Source organism: Oenanthe melanoleuca, chromosome 4, assembly GCF_029582105.1.
Source record: "Oenanthe melanoleuca isolate GR-GAL-2019-014 chromosome 4, OMel1.0, whole genome shotgun sequence".
Lineage (NCBI taxonomy): Eukaryota > Metazoa > Chordata > Aves > Passeriformes > Muscicapidae > Oenanthe > Oenanthe melanoleuca.
In genome coordinates, this window is record NC_079337.1 from 30,505,372 (window position 1) to 30,524,688 (window position 19,317).

Below are 19,317 nucleotides of genomic sequence, written 5' to 3' on the forward strand. Positions count from 1 at the left end.
AAACACAGTGGCAGTGGTGAACTTGTGTGACTTTATCAAGAATGTGCTTCTTTCTATCCCAATTCAGAGGGGAACAAAACTTGCTTGTTAAAGTGATTCTGTTTCCTGTGACTCCTGCTCTTAGGTGGCACACTGCCCAGCATCATTCCAGACCAATGGGGCACAGAGTATCCTTGAGCAGTATTTAAATTTTTAAATCTGATCACTAGCAATGACTTCTGGTATCTTCTCATCAGTGACTTCATGTCTGTGCTCCCCTTCCCTCTCAAAACAGGATCAGAGAGGGAAGATGGAAACCCAGGAGGTAGAAGCAGACAGTAGCCTTTTAGTGTCTGTAAAAGATTTTGACAAGACCCAACTTTATGGTGAAGTGTCTGAAAAAAAATGATTCTGTGGTTCAAAGTTGTTTTGCTGTGCCAGGATGGAAGATAATTTTTCATTAGCTGAAATTGATATGCAATACATAATGCTTAATTTCATACAATAGAGATTTTTCTGTGAGAAAAGTTCTCAGAGATGGTCCAAGGTGTAGATCTAAAATAACAGGGTGTGGGAAAGGCTGTGGTTGTAAAACTTGATTCTTAACTTTTATATCTATCTGCAAACAGAATTAAGATGTCACTTTTCTATTAACAATTTATGAATCGCCATGATACCACTATAAGCCTGCCACTTGAACCAAAGAGCATTATTTTTTAGTGGGCTGAAGTAACAAGTAAAATCCTGTGAGAGATGAGTGCTAAGGTGACTTCTGTAGCAATCTGTTGACTATTGAAATGAATGATCTAGTAAATGGCAATTGATTGTTATATCAAACCCAGAACAACTCTTACAGGCCTCAAATCAACTTTTTGGAGACTTTTTGCCTTAGCAGCAATTCTTGAGTGCTTTTGTCTGCTTATGATTGCTGGCAGCTGGTCATTGATATACCAATATTCTGCTGATGGATTATGTGAGGAAAGAGAATTTATTTCCAGAATTTAAATATAGTTCCTTATTTGAATGTTCTCATGAGCCTCTTAGGTAAATCTCTGTCTGACTGTCAAATAGCCTTGGGGTTTGCAGTCTTCTTTAGAGCTGTAAGACAGGCCAAGGGAGGCAGTGGGATGTTTTTTTTGTCGCCACCCCCCAGTAATTCACAGGGCAGTTTTCCTTGAGGCAATAGATGGAGATGGCATTGTGATTTTTCTACATTAAGTTAACATTGCATTTCCTAGTATGTGGTATGTTCTATTATAGTTGCTCTCTATTATGCCACATTTGTCAGGCAGACAGTGAATATGAAAGCACTTTAATCCTCCCCTCTAGACAGAGGATTTTCCTGCTGGAAATTCTCCCCACTTTGAGCCCTCTGGGATTTCAGCATTAAAATCTCATGGTAATTTTCAAGGTGCTGAATTTTAGCAAAATGAGAAGCATGCAACATAATTTCTTGTTTTATCTATTGGGCCTGCCTTGAAAAAGAGAGCAGTTTTAATATTGTCTCTCTGATTAGTGTTGCACATAGTACATTTCCCACCATTTCTGAAATTCAGAATTGTTTTTATAAAGCTACTGGCTTTTATCACATCTCTATGAAAAATGAGATCAATATAATTTTTACTTATTTTTATAATTTTTTTTATGGAAACAGCTTCATTTAGTGTCCTAAATCAAATCTGATCTTGTATGAACTAGTAAATGCTTAAATTTTACAATTTGTTCTCTTGAATTAGGATTCAGCTTGGGTTTAAATTAGTGGTTGGTTTCTGTAAGTGCTGGAACTTGTGGAAATTACCTGTGGAAATGCTGAGTAACTTTAGAAAGTGAAGTCTTTGTGACACTGAAAGGAATCATAACTACAATTGACTTCTTCTCTTTCAGACTGATGTGTGAAACCGTTAGATATGAAAGGCATGAAGCAAATGAAGTGCTGTACTAGTAAGTATTTCTGCTTCCTCTTGTATGATGTTCAAAGAATTAATTCATATTAAAGTGAGTTGAGGACTATTTAATGCCAAAATTCCTTTCGTAGCATGCACAGTCTGTAAATATAAATGATCCACTTCATTTTCATCAAATGCCAGAGAAATTTGCTGGTGCCAGGGAAAGAGCTAACAGTGGCTCTTGCTTGGTGGTGCATGTTGTATTAAATTTATATAAAATTACTTTATGGATGTGAGATGTCTTCTCCTTAATTATCGTTTAGTCTTACTTCAGTTTTGTGAAAGTAGTAGTAATCAGCGTTTTATGCCAGTGGTGCCAAATTGACAAATCTAACATGGTTTATAATTAGCAGGGATGTGCTCTAGTGTCAACTCAGATTTACAGTAGAGATCTGAAAATTGTAATTGCTTCATTTATGGAAGCAATTTATTGAAACAAAGTGTTTACCAGATTCTTACTTGCTGCTCCTAACCCAGACTCTAAAGGCATATTTTTATAAGTTGTCTGGCATTATTTGAGCATTTAAGCATATGAGGAGTACATGTCTATACCTTCTTTTGTACATGTGTAATTTTTTCCTATATGGAGCATCAAGAGGACGATGTGGTTGAGTTAACTCAAATGCTGGGCCTTGACAATTCAGCAAAGTTAAGTTAAGGTCTAATGAAACCCACTAATGTTATGTATGGGAAATACACAAGGTCAAAATCTATAGGTGGATAGATAAAATCTATAGGTAAATAGATAATTTTAATTAGACCGATATAATCTTTATTCATTTTGCACACTGATTTAGTAGGGATCATTGTGCTGGTGATTTGTCCTTTTCTAGGCAGTTGGTTTGTGTCTCTTATGTAACAGGGTTATTGTTTAGACCCAGTATTTTGGTCACTCTAAGCACTGACTTAAATATGAATTATATACTGATTATATACTGATCCATACTGTTAGCTAGCCATATATTCAATGCTGGCAAAAATTACAGGAAATATGTGCCTGAGCAAATACAATTCATGAACAGAGATTGTGAAATCTGGGTTAACTGGAAGTGCATTTTGGAGTTCTTTTGCACTGATTTCCTTTGTCACTCCTTTCAAGTGACTTCATCTTCACTTTGGTTGTTTGCCTGTCATTCCTATTTAGTTGCTTCTTGACATTTTTTTTCTCCATGATTTATTCAAAAGATTTAATGGGCAGTTTGGCAGTTTCTGGATATAGATGCTAATGCAAAATGTGCTTGTTCTAGCATTTCACATCTCTGATTTAATGTTTAATGGACTAAACCTGAAAGTTAACAATTAATATTTTTTATTTTAAGAAATGAATAAGTCTGTATTTTGAAACTAAAACTATATTTTCTGTTACTCTGAGCTGTAGCTTTAAATTTTTTAAATGAATAATTTGAGATCTACTTAGTAAGAAAATCCCATGAAACCTGCATTCTAATTTCAGTGTTCTATTTTTAGAGTAATGAACTTGGAGGGGTCCTTTTTTTTGTTTCATAAATTCAGCCTATATGTTGAAGATGTACTCTTCTTAAAAATGGAATTTCAGTTTTGCTATGCACATGTTTGGAAAAATTCTTTGAGTACTACAGGAGAGAAACAAAGTGATAGCCAGGCTGTGATTGATCCACTCAGTTCTGAGTGGAAATCAGCTTTGGAACATGCAAGCTGGTTACTTTTTAATGAACTTGGTTACCAGAGTTATCACTTGGGGCTCTTACTTTCAGCATAATGACAAAGGTGTTAAAAGAGTATTAGATTTAAACATTTTAGATTGTTTTTTTTTTTAAGTTGCAACTTCTTCCCCTTGCCCCATGATAGTGTATTTGTGTTGAAATCTCAAATTGAGTGCTATATCTAAAATAGCTGCAACTGTTGGAACTGTTAATTGACCTGTTTGACCTCCCTGAGGCAAAACTTAATGTCTCAGTGCAGAAAAGCTAAATCTTTATCCCTAAATGCTAATGGGCAGACTAATGCAGTTGCACTGTTTACTTGATCAAAAATTTTTCATGGTGAAAGCTGTGTCTATCTGCTTTGTCAGTGGTATGTATAAAAAAGTAAGTTTCTATTGCGTGTATGCAACGCTGAAAATAATTGTTACAAGCACATATTTTATCCTACATTAAAAAAAAAAAATTGTTAATTTTCATAGTAGTTCTATAGATTTTTTTTTTATGACCAAAGGGATAAATGGAGCACGTTGCTTAAAATTGGCTCATCTCATCTGCATTTACTTTACTATCAGTGGGTGTACATGGTAGTGACAAATTCCCAAACCCTACGGCCATCTCACTGTTTAAATGGAAACTGGGTTATTAGAAATGGCAGTTCAGCTTGAGTTATTCTTCATTTGCCAGTCATTCTACTCCTTTCATTTGATGAGAAGTTAATGTTAAAAGGACTTAAAATCTGCAGAGCAAAACTTCAGAATTGAGGCTTACTTGACACGCATATTTGTTTTAGGTTGTTTTTTAATTTGCTATCTTTATTCAAATCTATTTGGAAATCTCATTTAAAAAATATTTATTTTGGTCATTTAATATATATTTTATCAGTAGTCCAAAGAAAAAAATGTTCTGTTTTCATACCTGCTTGATAGTAATTCTTGATGTCTCCAACAGTGAGCTTCCAATTATCATTTTCTTTGGAAAACAAAATTCTAGCAGATTTGTAGAGGGTATTTATGCCTCTGGACAGTTGAATTAAATTTTTCAGATTAAAACTGAATTTTGTGCTATGATGGCAGAGGAATCTTTAGCAATAAGTGCTTTGGATGTAAGCAAACAAGCATGTGTCTACCAAAACAAGCACATTTTTTCCTCCTCATTAGTCATATGAGGGCTGTATGTGTTTTTCAGCCATGCTGTTTGATGTTTCTGTGTGTATGTATCAGTGGTGTTTGGTTTACTCTTTCTGTAAGGAAATATTGTATATTTTTAAGCCTCACTTATTTTTTCACTAGGAATATTGTATTGGCCCAAAATATCTTATGGTTTGCTGACTTGCAGTCCGAAGTCGTTTGATAATAAAACCTTCTGTTTCTGAATTGCCAAGCTGTAGCACAACATAGTTTTGTGATTACATTCCCTGGAATCTGAGCAATTTAATCGGGAGCTACTAGTTACTGCTTGTATTGTTTTTCAAAAATATGAAGGAAACCCCAGTCCAGGTTATTGTGAAGTATAGCTTTTTGGTGGGGTTTTTTTTTTGTTGTTGTTTGTTTTTTGTTTTTTTTTTTTGGGTTTTTTTTTTTTTTTTGGAGATGCTTTAAATGAAGTTCTGATAGGATATATGCTCCTACCTCCCACATGTCCCTACTGAGAAGATTTCATTGATTAAAGTTCATAATAGTAACAAATTCTGCAGCCTGTAGGACTTTAGTAGTAGACTACTGGTTGTGATAGTGGTGATTCTTAAAAAAGGACAAGTTTAAAAAAGGGTAGTTATCTCTTGGACATCCTGAACTGAATTTTAGTGTTAATGTCTCTGACTGGAAAAAGCTCTTAGCTAATGTCAAAATGTTTGTGTGCTTTTATGTAATTCAGTTTGCAACCTTTAATAAAATTCAGCATGGAGAAAGAAAAGTAGAAGTTTATATGAACTGGAGATTGGAGAGAAAAAATGTTGTGTGTAAAGCAGTTATTACTACAGAGAATGTTCACAGCTGAAATAAGAAACAGCAAGCTGATTAATTTCTAAGTTGCTGACTGTGGTAGGAAGGTGTGAGACAAAAAGCTATGCACTTACATTGTGTCTTGAGTTTTTTTCCTCATTCCCAATTTGTCATGCAGTCTGGAATGAAAAAAAATCTACTTTTATTAAGACTGTAGTGCTTGTATGGTGATGGAATTGGTAGGGAAAAGGGGATGAGAAGTGAAGAAGGCTGTTAAAAAAATAAAGATATATAATTTCAGGTGATTATTTTTGAAATTTCCATGATTAGAAGTAAATTCCCAGGTCTATTAGCAGTAATATCACCATCCAGCCTTAGCCAGGTTTTCTGAATTACATGACCATGGCAAATCACAAGACCCAACCACATTGATGCTGGGCTAGTCATGCAGCCTTCTCCAGGACTGGCTTGGCCCAGCCATCAAATCGTGAAACAAGTGAAGTCTGGAAAGGGGATAAAGGAGCATAACTTCTTGGTAGCTACTCAGATACTGATTTTTTTCTTAGATGAAAATGTTAGTGTCTTTCATGAAGGTAGAGCAGAATGCCTCAGAAGTGCTGCAGGGCAGTAGTTCTGTGCAAGGACAAGTAAGAAATAGATCTATGAGTAGTCTTTTTAAGAGTGGGAATCCAAGAGTCACACTTTTAAGTCCTACAATAAAAACAACATTTACTGAATTCACGGCTCTTTCATGGTAACATATTGCCCTGAAGACCCTCAGGAGGACAGAAGCAGTGCGTGTAAGCCAACAAAAATTTGTGCCAAAATTGCTGTATGTTTCTGCATAGGCTGACTTGAAGTGTGGCAAAAAATGAGCTAAAACTATCTTCTTTAGCTATTCACACCCACCACACTCAGAGAATATTCTAAGTTGCAAGGTACTCATAAGGATTGTCATGGCTTTCTCTTAAGTGAATGGCCCATACAGGGTTCCAAACCACAAACTTGGCATCATTAGTACTCTGCTCTAGCCAACTGAACTAATCTCAGAGTCTCATGATTTTTAAACAGAACAGCAGTGCTGAGACCACCTTACTGAAATTGTGTTATGGTGGAGTGCTTTTATATATGCAATGTATATTGTCTATAGCTATATATGCTTGTATCTTGCAGACATAAAACTTAAGTGCTAAAAGACCGCAAAAGGAATTGCTATAGAGTCTCCCAAGTCAGAGTTGATAAGAGGAACTGTCCTCATGTTATGCTGAGGAGGTTTGGATTGGATATCAGAAAAGTTACAGAAGTGGTTGTCAAGCATTGGCACAGTCTGCCCAGGGAAGTGGTTTAGTTACCATTCCTGGGGGTATTTAAAAGATGTAGATGTGGTGCTTGGGAACATGGCTTTAGTGGAGAACATGACTGTTAGGTTAATGGTTGGGCTTCATGATTGCAAAATCTTTTCCAGCGTAAATGATTCTGTGATCTCTGGGTCAGTGTCAGAATTTTCAGGTAGATCTCTGCAGGCAATATATGTTTTCATTCATGCTTCTTCTATATCTATAGATTTCAGTGGAAGTTCTGCAGCAGTATATCTAATAATGCAAAGAAGTTCTGCAGGAGGGCTAGCCTCTTCTGTTTTGTCCTGAAAATATTCCTAAAGGTGTATCATGCCTTCTGATAGTAGGGCAGTTGCCAAAATATCATTGGGATACTGCCAGTTCTGCACTGCAGTAAATCAGGAACACATATGTTGTGTTGTGGATACATTTTCTGTAGGGATTTTTTTAGGAAATGTCTATCATTAAAATAAACACATTCAAGGACTTGGCAGTTGTCTCTGGATAAACAGACCCTGAATCAAGGCTTCACACACAATAGTGTCAGTGATCAATGTTAGTCTGTTGGCTTTGCACAGCCAGTTCCAAATTTGTGTTACTGTTTGACCTAATTTTGAGACTTCCTTGAATGATTACTGAAGTAATGTTTTTGCACCTTCTTTTCTGTGAATATTTCACTGAAAACTATCATATTTTTGTTGTAATTCTGAGAACTTTGAGGCACTCAAAGCTTAGGTTTTGGAGACACATTAGGAAATTGTAAGGTATAAGAACAGATTTGTCTGTATTGACCTCAGAGTCTTTTGGATGCAAGATAATTTTATTTTACTGCTTCTGTAATTGTTTTCTGGTGATTTGGGAGACTGTAATTTTTATTCTGAATTTTTCTTCTGATTCAAAGGGCTAATTCACTGTACAAGTTTAATATCAAGACTTCAATGACAATAGGTCAATTAGTTTGTGTGCATATGTTTGTATAATGTATTTATTGATTGCATGCTAAATCCACTGTCTTAGACTAGCAGGCATTACTGACACTCTCTAATGATCTCTAATTTGATCAAAATTCTTGTTTTATTTCACTGATTTTATTTCAGAAGTAAAAAAAATGCAAATAACCTAAATAAACTAAAGAAATATATATATACACTTCTGATTATTTGTTTTCATGAATAGTGAGGAATTGTTCCTGTGGTTCATTCTTCTGCATTACCCATTGTTGCTACCAGGAGTCAAGACACCAGTTTTCATCTTGAGTCCATCTGTAAAATATAATCATGGACATAAGTTGAAATATGCACACTATTTAGTGGCAATCATAAGCTCAAAATTCTGAGTTACCGGTTTTGTTACTGAATATATTTTAACTGTGTCTTAAATTTATTCCTATTTCTAATCTTCACTCTAAATAGGACTTTAATGTGTTCATATAAGAAGAAAACTATTTAAAAATTGTGTGTGGCTAAAGCATCAAGTACCAATCTCTTTTATTTCTATGTTTGGGATACACCTCTTAATGTGATCAAGAGCATCTGAAATGCTCTGGGAGATGTCAGGTAACTGCTTAACTGGCTTAATAAGGAGGATTAGAGGCAGTGCTGACCATATTAGTAAGCAGTTTTCTGGTTATTCTGTGTTTCAACACTGCAGAGCTAGTGGGCAGGATCTTCAGGCAATGAGATGTCTACCTGAGGGAATTGTTCAACTCTGACATGTTTGACATCCCAAGGCACTTCAAGGCTAGTGTCTAATTCTGGCAATGATTATTCAGGTAAAACAGTAAACTACCTCTACTCTCAGCATAGAGAGGATAACCAAAATGAGCAAAGAGAAACAGACAGATTAATCTGCTGGAACAATATCATATGAAACATAAGCTTGCAGAGCAATGTTCTTTGGGATTTCTTCTTGTGTAGTGCTTAAATGTCTTAAAGAGCTCCCAGTTCTGCCATGTCAAATTTCCATTGTTTTGCTTCTCTGAAGTGAGACCTGGGAACATGAGGAATGTCTTTGGAATTACTCTGCTTACTTTCTGGAATTTATTCAACTTTGAACAATACCGATTATGATTACGTGAAAATGTAACAAGTGCACCTCAGTTTGTAAGTTGTTTTATCAAAACAATTGCAAATGTTATAGATTGTAGGATGATGGTATTACATCCAGTTTAAATGTAAGACTTGAATGAATCCTTTAGAGATTGGAATTGTAAAGAATTATTGTCTCCATAAATCAAACCAGCTCTTTCACAACCAAGAAATTGTTCTTGCTGCATTCATGACCTTTTTATGACGTAGCTTGAAAATAGCTCTGAATGGAAAGTAATTCTGGGTATTGACAATGACTTAAGTTAGGGGTCCTTCCAGCATCTGGAGTTGCTGGAAGTGAAGTGTTGGAGGGAGAATGACACTTCTGTTGTTTAGGTCTCAGGACAGATACAAGTGTAAAAGGAATATTAAGCAGTAACTATATGGAAGTAATTTCCATGTGAAACCTGCATGCTGCTTATCTTTTTTCACGTGCTGTTTTAAAGGAGTTACCTGAGAAGCCAATGACCAGAAGGTGGGCAGAAGAGCAAATACTTTTGTTTAGCATGTGCTTTCAATCCAGGTACTGAATTTTGCACTGAAACGAGGTCTTACTTGACAGAATTAAAGCATGCTTGACAGCAGTCATCACAAAGGCCTGCAAATTCTTGCCACTGTACATTCTTAGGATGTTCATTGTCTCAGTTGAACATGAGTGAGTAAGCATGTGCTGAATATGATTTCTTATTCCAGAGGTTTTAGTAGTACTGTCTCATTTTGATGGAGAACGAGAATTAAATGGATTGCTTTTTTTAAAATCTAGCTGTTTATAAAGAAGTCTTAAAGAAAAGTGACGTATCAGAACTTGTTAGGATAGAGGAAGACACTATAGCTGGTATAGATACTTGAAATTTATTTGGCCTTTCAATAGGTTAATTTAAATCTTTATTATAGCTGAATATTTTGGAGGGTTTTTCAGCACCTTAAGTAATCAGGAAATCTAAAAGCTAAAACTGGACACCTGTACTACTGTAGACAGATGCCGTACAGAATTGATATGTGTGGTGGACATGTTTTCTTGTGAAGAATTTATTTGATATGCCATTAATATATAATTCAGATATATAGTTACAAATGTATAGTTGCAAACATGCAAGTGCTGCTGATTGCTTTATATAGAAATAAAATGTTTATAATTAGAAAAGAAAACTTTGGTTTTAAGTAGTGTATATGTAGCTACTTGATGGTCTGGGAATAAGAAGCTGCACTTCTTGGGGCATAAATAGACCATAGCATGAAGAGTTTGATACAAGTGCTGGGCACTGTGAGAAAGCCTGAAAACTTCTTGGATTTTGTCAGTCTGGAGATTTACAAACACTTTTTGATTTTTGAACTTTGAGTGCCTCTGAGGTCTCAAAGAAAACAGTTATATGCTAGAAAATGTGAAAGCCTCAGTCTGAAAAGACTGTCTAAGCTCACAACCTAATGATGTCATAAGCCATTGCGTAATTACACAGTTGAAGTTTCCAGGCAGAACAGTTGATGACAGATATGAACTTTCTTTGCATAGTTCTGTCATCTTTTTTTGTGTAATTTTCAAAGCAGAAAGATGTCCTGTCTGGCTGCAGATTGTAGTTTGTGTTAAAGGACTACATCAAGGAAGCTGGACTGGGAAACACAACAGGAAGCCATTGCAATCCAATTTATGGCTTTCCATTTCTAGCTCCTGAATTCCTGTAAATCAAGTTCTCTGGCATTCTGGGAAATTATATATAGATTCCCCAGGAAATCCTCTGCTCTAGAAAGTGCTACAATACAAAAGTCAAGACTTCAAGCATATTTATTCAAATTTTGTTCAACTAAAATTCAGATTATGAATAAAACCTGCACATTGGTGGCTGTTTTGGTATTGGCTTTCAGTTTTGCATCACTTTAAGGTTGCTGCTAGAACCTGAATGTTCTGCAAACTTTATCAGTAGGTAGCTCTAACATAGTAGTTACAAGAGAATAACATTAAATCTTGGTACTGGAATCCTTTTGTTGTTGTTTCTGCAGAACACAAATCTTATTTTTAGGACAGAATGAGTGTGTATTGATTTTGTTTTTCTTACTGCCCCTAATGAGTGACTTTGGGGTTGACTTCGTTCTGATTCTCTGCAAGATAAATTGCTTGTGTCATCTAACTTTCTTGGCAATAAATCTTGATTTCTGTAACTAGGGAATGTTGTATAGCTTTGCTGCTTTTGGTAGGCTGTATAACTTTTAACAGTCCTATGTTTCATCCTGATAAATACCCAGAACAGTAGCTGAGCTGAAGAAAGATCCCAAAACAAGCAACAACTTTGCCTCAGTCTTAGGTATTTGAAGCAATGTATTCTGTCACTTAAGGCTAACATGTGGAGTAAAGACTACCTGCAAAGGTCTTGGTATGCCTGCTTGGAAATGTACATGTGTCAATAGTTCCTGATTTCAATTTTTTCCACTCCCGCTATGAATCTAGCCCTGCGAGAGTGGAGGGAGGGTGCAGAGAGGAATTCAAAACTAGAAAGGAAGTGCTATTTGCCTGGGTTAGGTGAGCTTTGCTTTCAGCCTGATCTGGATCATAGAATCATTAAGGTTGGAAAAGATTATTGATTCCAACCACTAGCCCAGCATTGTGAGATCTGCCACTAAACCCTCTCCCCAAGACATCTGTACGTTTTTAAAATACTTCCAGGGATGGTGACTCAGGCATTTTCCTGGGCAGCCTGTTCCAGTGTTTGACCACTCTGTCAATATCCAGTGTAAGCCTGGGGCAGCTTGAGGCTGACTTTTGTCCTGTTTGTTGCCTGGGAGTAGAGGCCAACCCCATCTGGCTACAGGCTCCCTTCAGCTGGTTGTAGAGAGTGATGAGGTCTCCCCTGAGCCTCCTTTTCTCCAGGCTAAACACCTTCAGCCACTCCTCACAGGACTTGTGCTCCAGACCCTTCCCCATCTCTGTTCCTTTGTGGAGCTTTCACTGCCCTTTCAGTCTTCTCATGTGTGACAGCTGGCTCCTCATGCTTCAGTGGTTATGGTAATGCTGGACAGCAGTGGCATCCTTACTAAACTAGTAATAGGAAAGATCTTACCTCAGCAGATGTCTTTCCTTTTTACATCAGCCTGACTGACAGGTGCTATGGATCTTCCCCTTAACTCTCCTAAGCTGAAAAAACCCCCATGTCTCTTGAAGGATGCCTTTGTGGAAAGGTCATCAGCATCAATCCTGCTTCAGCTAATTCCTGGTGAAGTGCTTACATGGACTTAATGCCCTCCTGCAAACCCAGTCAGGGAAGTGTCCTGTCCACAATAAAGCCTTTTAAGAACAATTTGCTGTTGTCTCTTTGGCAGAAGAAATAACTTTAGGATAAATAAAGTTTCTAGATTCTTCTATGGGCTGCTGGGGGTAAGCATTATTCTAGAAGTGAAAGAAAACTTTTTAATTAGGCTTATTCTCTAGAATTCAGTTTTGATGTTGAAAATAAAATGTAAAATGTGAATGCAAAGAAAATTTTTTTGAATTGTGAGTGTTCTCTATTGGGTAAAATGGTATTTGCATAAGTCCTCAGGTGGCTTGAAGAAGTACTTTTATGGTTCAGCATCTGCTTCTTCTATAGTTCCTTCTGCCTTTCATTACGGGCACAAAAGTCCTGAAGAATGCAAATGCATTGTTGATGAACAAATGTCAAGTGTAGTACAGAAAACATGGAAGCTTGATTGAAAGCCACATGATTTTTAAATAGGATTGTGGAAAGCCCAGAATCTTTAAAATGAAAGAATTGCACGTGACAGTACTGTGTAGCAAAAGCTGACTGCCAAATGGCTTTGTTGAGGCTTAATTCTAATCAACTGGGAGTGTAGCAAGTGTTAAAAATGCAGGAGTTAAATATATTTTCATATGAAAGGAATAGATAGATCAGTGTTTAATTAGCTTTTTTTTTCTTTTTTCTTTTTTTTTTTTCCTCCCTCCCCTGTGAGAAGCATGTGGGCTCTGGAGAAATAAATGTTTGCTATATATGTGGGATTTTTTCAGATGTTTTTCAGATGTCAAGACTATATTAAGATACTACTAGTTGTAAAAAAGAGGAGAATTACTACCATATCTGTCTTCTTTGCTCTTGAAGACTGTCTTGGAAATATTTATGATGTTTTGTCTGACAGTGAAAGTTTTAAAAGAATAGAGTGAATTTTGGGGAAGATACCTTGAATACAGGCACATTCTGTAGTAATATTCCACTACTGTGACATAGCAATATTGAATTTTTTTTATTTAGATAATTAAAGTGTTGAGTTCAGTACATATTCATGATGCAAATATCTTAGGGCTTAGAAATTCTCAAATGTAACTGTAAAAATAAAACCAGTCATTACGTACACATAAAGCAAAGGGAAAACAAATCCAATTAGATGGTATTCCTCAAGTTTGATTTATTTTTTTAAATCACTTCTTTCAGCTGTCAAATGAGCAGATTCTTCATTTGATTATATACAAAGTGGATAAAGTATGATGTTCATGACAGATAAGTGAGAAGGAGCAACAACCTTTGAAGAGCCAACTTTCAGAGAAAGAGAATAAACCTGTGAATGGGCCAAAAAAGAGATAAAACTGAGTTGGATGATTAACTGAGTGAAAAGTCATGCTGTGTATGATCAAATAAGAAAAATTCAAACCACTGCAGTTGAATGCATAATCATGCTAGCTGTTTGTTAAAGGACTCAAAGGTAGATTGAAAAGTAGCCTTAATTTGTATATTGAACATGTTGACTGGTGCTTGTGAAAGCCAGTAGCTGCTTTTCTCTTTGGAGTTAAAGGATCTCCAATGAGAAAAGATAACTGAAGCCCCTTACATATAGGTGGTTTGAGAGAGGATTTAATAAGTTAATTAGCTCTTAAAAGAAGGAAAAGAAAAGCTTTCATGTTAGTAGATTTGTGAAAGTTAAAATACTTCCTATTGCCTTAATTTTTTTCTGCTTCAATTATTTTATCATTGGAAATGCCTTTCTGGGAACATGAGAAGATCTAGATTACTTTTGCTTTAGAATTATAAAATCTGAGACTCCAGGTTCTATTCTTAAATACTTGGTCAAACTGCCAGTTTTTAGGAAAAGGAAAAAAAAAACAAAAAACCAAAACACCCCCAAGACCACAAAATTTATGTGGTAATACAATGTGCTGTAATCCACATGGAAAAATCATTATTTACATCCTAGTTAATTCCCAGGTATTTGGGAAATCACTTTATCTAAATCCTTTGTTGAAAATTTCTATTTCAAAAACTTTTAACTGTGCTAATTAGTCCAGATTATTTGTTTGTAGAATGACAGCTATTAAAGAACATAATAAAAATCCTAACAGACTTGCATTTCAGCAGCAATGCTGTTGTATTCCTGTCAGCATAGGACTTGTGGGGAAAGAAGGAAGGGTTTAAAGATGTGTAACTTAACTCAGGTGAATGTTTATGTTTTTAGGAATGATTTTTTTGGAAGTGCTGGGTTGTTTTTTTTTTTTTTTTAGTTTATCTGCTTTAACCTGGTTCTCTGTGCTTATGCACAATGTTGATTTTTCTAGACCAGCAAGTTTGAGGGTGATACAGGCCTATGTGAGAAGCAAGCAAGGCACACTTCAGAATAGGCAGCTTAGAACACTTCAGCTATGTGAATCAAAATGATGTTGTTTTAGCTGTGGGACTGTGTTATTGCTTTGTTTTCTATGGTCTATCAGTATAAAGAAATATTCCTGAAATTTTGATTTTTGAAGATGTTGTCGCTTGTCTGATGTGTGGGGCTGACCAGCATCACTTCACTGGTCAGGACATTGGCTGCTAGAAAAGAAATACAAGCTCCATCTTCTTATTCAGCTCCTCTCTTCTTGGACATTGATTGTGTCCCCTCAGTTTCCTTCAATTTTCTGTGTTTCTGTCCTTTTCCTCATGCTTACGTTATACAGTAGAAAATGAAAATGGAGCATGAGTTTAGATTGAATGGTTTGCTCTCAGCTCTTTTAGTCTAGCACATTTGTTTTGAGGACCACTGTGTATTTTAAATTGTATTAAATTGCAGTTCTTCAAATGAAAAAATACACTGCTAATGTGTACATTGCCTACTAAGATTTAAGATTAGATTTTAATACTATGCTGCCATCATTGTTAAAAGATGTGGGCTGTTCTTACTTGAAGTAGACCTAGTTGCTGGTAAAGACTTGAGACATATAATTTAAAAAATGAAGGTGCTACAAATTAATTAAGTAATCTCTTAGTGTCACTAGGGATGTGGTCTTTGATAAAAATGCTTATGCAGTTCATAAGGATGAACTCCATTAGTATTACATTTAATTAGTCAGTTTCTCTGGAAGAAGCAGGAGTGGTAGAAACTGAAGTACAGTAGAGAGGTTCTCAGCACTGATTGTCAACATGGAATGAGACTTCTACTGCAGCTATTTCTAGTAGCCTTAATCTATTTTATTTTCCAGTCCAAACATTATTTGAGCTTACTTATCCAAAAAGAGTCTGAGCATATGAAAAGGATTTTGTATTACTCAAGGAGCAACATCTGAATCTACAGCAGAATGGATGACAAAGTCTTCCAGTTCCTCTGCAGGTTGAAGAGAGGGGAAAAGAAACATTTTGCCTGTTTTGTTGGGAATTTATTCTGGTGCCAGGAAGAGACATGAAAAGAGCAGTGCTTAGCAGCAGCAGATAATGATGACTGGCAAATCTGATGCAGGTTTACTATCTGCAAATGTTTCCAGTAGTTTCTTACCTTGTAGAAAGGCATGCTGGTGCAGAAAGGAAAATTTCTATTTTGAAGAAAGGGTTGAGAAGAAGATGGCTAGTATTGGGAAAGGATGCCTTTTATTTATAGAAGCTAAGATGCTGCAGCTCTCTTCAGTAAGAACTGTCATTCTTCTTCAATGCATTCAGTAGTATACAATACAGTATATTTACTGTAGCTTGGCTTCCTTTAATCACTTACATTTAATTTGAATTGGGCTGTTACCAAATGGATGGATAGATAGATGTTTTTAATAAAGTCAAGTAAATGAAATTAAACAATCTAATAATGTATATATTTGCAGGTGGAAATTAGAATAGTTTCATGGAATTACTTTTTAAATAATTGAATTGTGCCTTCCTTCCATAGTTTGGAGCTTTTTTGCCTCTTTGATGTTCTTTGTAGTGCAAATTTGTTACTGCTGTGAGTAATTTAAATCAAGTATTTCAAACTGTGTCTTTTTTTTTTTTTATTTTTTATTCCAGCCCTGATGATATTGGTACCTGTTGGTATATCCTGCTGTCTGGTTCAGTCTTCATTAAAGAATCCATGTTTCTTCCAAGGAGCAGGTATGTCAGCTATGAATGTACTGCATTCTATATTTTAAACATAAATCATGAGATGTAGAGAATTTTTAGAATTAAAAGGCAGTGTTTTATATTTAATGAAACACAGAAGAACAAAACTAAATGCACATCTCCTTCCTTTACTAGCTGTGGTAACTCGTTCATGCCCATAGCTAGAATTGAAAGTCCGTCTTTGTGGACAGTGTACAACGTCATGCAGATGCTGTCAATTTAAAAAATAAAACCACTAAAACCCTGACAAATGGTGTGAAGTACTGAGTAGTCTCTTCCTGTGAGTAATCAGATTTGAAATTATAGAATGCACTAGATTTTGGATGTGGATGTTTTCCTTTACTTACTGTGCACAAGTCTTTGGTGCATGTTTTAACATATGCATAGATCATGTTACTGCAGGTTTTGCTGCTTCTGTTGTGCTTCATTGTCCTGGTTTGAAAGACAGGTGTCTCCTAAGAAAGGCAGGAGCCTCTCTTGAAATGGAAAATGTAAGCTTCCTCCTTCCAAATTATTGTAACTTTGAAATTAAGGGGCTCTCAGGCAAAGATAGGGGAATAGGAATAACAATTCTTTTCTGGGAAAAATTAAAATAAAAGTACAGTAATACAAAAAGAACCAAAACACTGACGGAGTCAGAATAAAACCTGACACCCTGTCAGTCAGGGTGTGGGTGGCAGTCTGATTTAATGGTGGCTGCAGTCCTCCTGAAGTGGCAGATGTGGTTCAGTTGAAGCAGTGATCCTGTAGAAGGGTGCAGTTTTCCTCCAAAGGTCCAGTGATGATGTGGAGAGGTCTGTTTTGACTCTGGAATTCAGTGGAAAAAGGCTGCTCTGATGTTCCAGATCTCAGATTTTATCTAAATAGGAAAGGCTTGGCTCCTCCCACTGGGTTGAGCATCTCCCAATGGGATGATGTAATTTTATCAGTCATAGAGTGGGACTCAATGGCCCATTAATAGAAGATATCTCCGTGGAGGAAGGATGGGTTGTGGACGCTGCTCTACCTGATTTTAACAGATGGCCCATTAGCACGAGATATCCCTCTCCAGAGATAAGGATCACTGCCCCACCTGATTTCAACAGATGGTGATAGGATACGCACTTTTGGTTACATCCTGCTTTGCAACCCAAGACATTAATGCAAATGGATTTTCAATAGAGTGGTTTCGTATATGGAAAAAAAAATGTTTGAGCATGAGGCACTCAAAATTTATGTTGCTTCAGTAAAAATAAATATTTGGAGCTATGAAAAAAAAGTAAGATTGCGGTCATTTTAGACTAAAGTGACTGAACTTGATCATTTTAATGGAAGTAGAGCTGAATTATTTGAAAATGCTGGTTCCATGCATATTCATTCAGACTACTGTAAAAGACTCCTTTGAAGTATATGGCTTGTAATAAAATCTGTGAAAGGCAGAGTGAAAGAATGACCTGTCTCTGTGTAGTATCATGATAATGAAAGCACTGGAATTTTTAAAAAATGTTTTAAACAGTGGGAAGCCGCTTCTTGGCTAGTGTTCGTTGGCGTATGAAACTTTAGATCTTGAAATCTGCCTTCCAGTGGGAGGGAGAGCAGTGCAAATCTTGGGACTTCCATTTGATGATGGTGGCATGTTCTTGGTGCAGTCAAGTGTCTTGTGTCTGTCAGACACTGTTGATAAAAAGGTTATGCCATCTAATAGTTAATGCTAAAGGTGCAAAACTGATTATTGGAAAAAGCAGCACAACAACAGAGTATAGGACCCCTACTTCTGTAAGAGTGAAAATAGTCCCATATGTCATCCGTGAGCAGGCAGTGCTGGGAGAAAAGCTGGCAGAAAGTGCTACCTTTTTTAGATATCAGGAGACAAGATATGTAATATCTGAATTAGTAGAGGGGTTGTATGTTGACCATGGCAAGAATCTTCTGTACCTGTGAAATACAGCAATGCTTGTGCTTCACTTACTTGAACACTTGAAGAGAGGTGATATTAAATAAGATAAACAGTGAGCTTGAGATTCTTCCTGGGAGAATGAACAAAAAATTACAGATCCTATACAATAAGCAGAACATTTAAGTGCTGTTCATATGCAGAAATATACATGTCTGGGACAATGTCTGATACCTTAGTGAAGTACAGGCATGGAAGTTAGCATAAGAATAGGTTTTATAGTTGTGGATGAAGTCAAGTGGATATCAAAGCTGGTGTCTTGGGAAACAAATGCAAGAGAGACAATTTGTTAATTAACACAAATAATGTAAGTCCATGAAAATAAAATTAAGAAACTTTATATAAGAGAGAGAGTATTTTGGGAGAGTCAAACCAGAGTCATTCTAGTGAGAATGACTTTGTGCTTAGAAGCTGTAGTCATTGAAGGATAGGTGAGGGCCTTATTAAAATTTAGGACAAGGTTAAGCAGGATTTTTTTCTTTCTAAATGAGTTAGTTGTGGTTGGGCTTTGGGCTCATCCATGAATAAGAAACTTGGCAAAAGTGAGAGGGCACCCAGGTTAAATTTCTGATTTGAATTCTAGTGGCTAATAAGTTATTTATTGATCTATTTATTTACTATAAAAACTGCCTGAGAAGAAAGCTCAGTTTTTCAGCTTTACTTATGCTGCCAGTGAACTGCTGGGAGAGAAATAGCAAACTGCTCAGATATACATACTGGACAGAAGAGACTGACTAGAGGAAATGCAGAAATAAAATTTTACAGTGCTCAGAAAATAGGGAGTGAGACCTATGAAAAGCTGCGAAGAACTTATAAGGTGGTGTTCTGGAATGTAAAAAGTAGTGTCAAAAGTGGACAAAAGATGATGATTGGGTAAGTGTTTGCTGAAACCAACTGTTTGAATATATAGGGAGTAACAATTTCAAGAGCCTTTTGGAGCATTACATAATTCGTGCATCTTCATGTCCTGTTACTATTAAAATGAACTGGCTGTGGTTTAGTAAATGGAGCACATCCTCATGCATCACTGACATCAAGTGATAGGAAGAGATCTAAACACTGCAAAGCAGAGATCATCTAATTTTGATTTTGTTTGTCATTTGAGT

General features: G+C 36.2%; 1 protein-coding gene across 6 annotated transcripts in view; it reads left to right on the forward strand.

Moving 5' to 3' along the window:
• Positions 1–19,317, forward strand: part of RAPGEF2 (Rap guanine nucleotide exchange factor 2) — a 185,249-nt gene that overhangs the window by 58,311 nt on the left and 107,621 nt on the right. For all 6 annotated transcript variants that reach the window (XM_056490300.1, XM_056490302.1, XM_056490307.1 and 3 more), the window contains exons 3-4: positions 1,864–1,920; positions 16,186–16,269. In XM_056490300.1, coding sequence (XP_056346275.1) covers positions 1,864–1,920; positions 16,186–16,269 — 141 coding nt within the window. The remainder of the gene's footprint in view (positions 1–1,863; positions 1,921–16,185; positions 16,270–19,317) is intronic.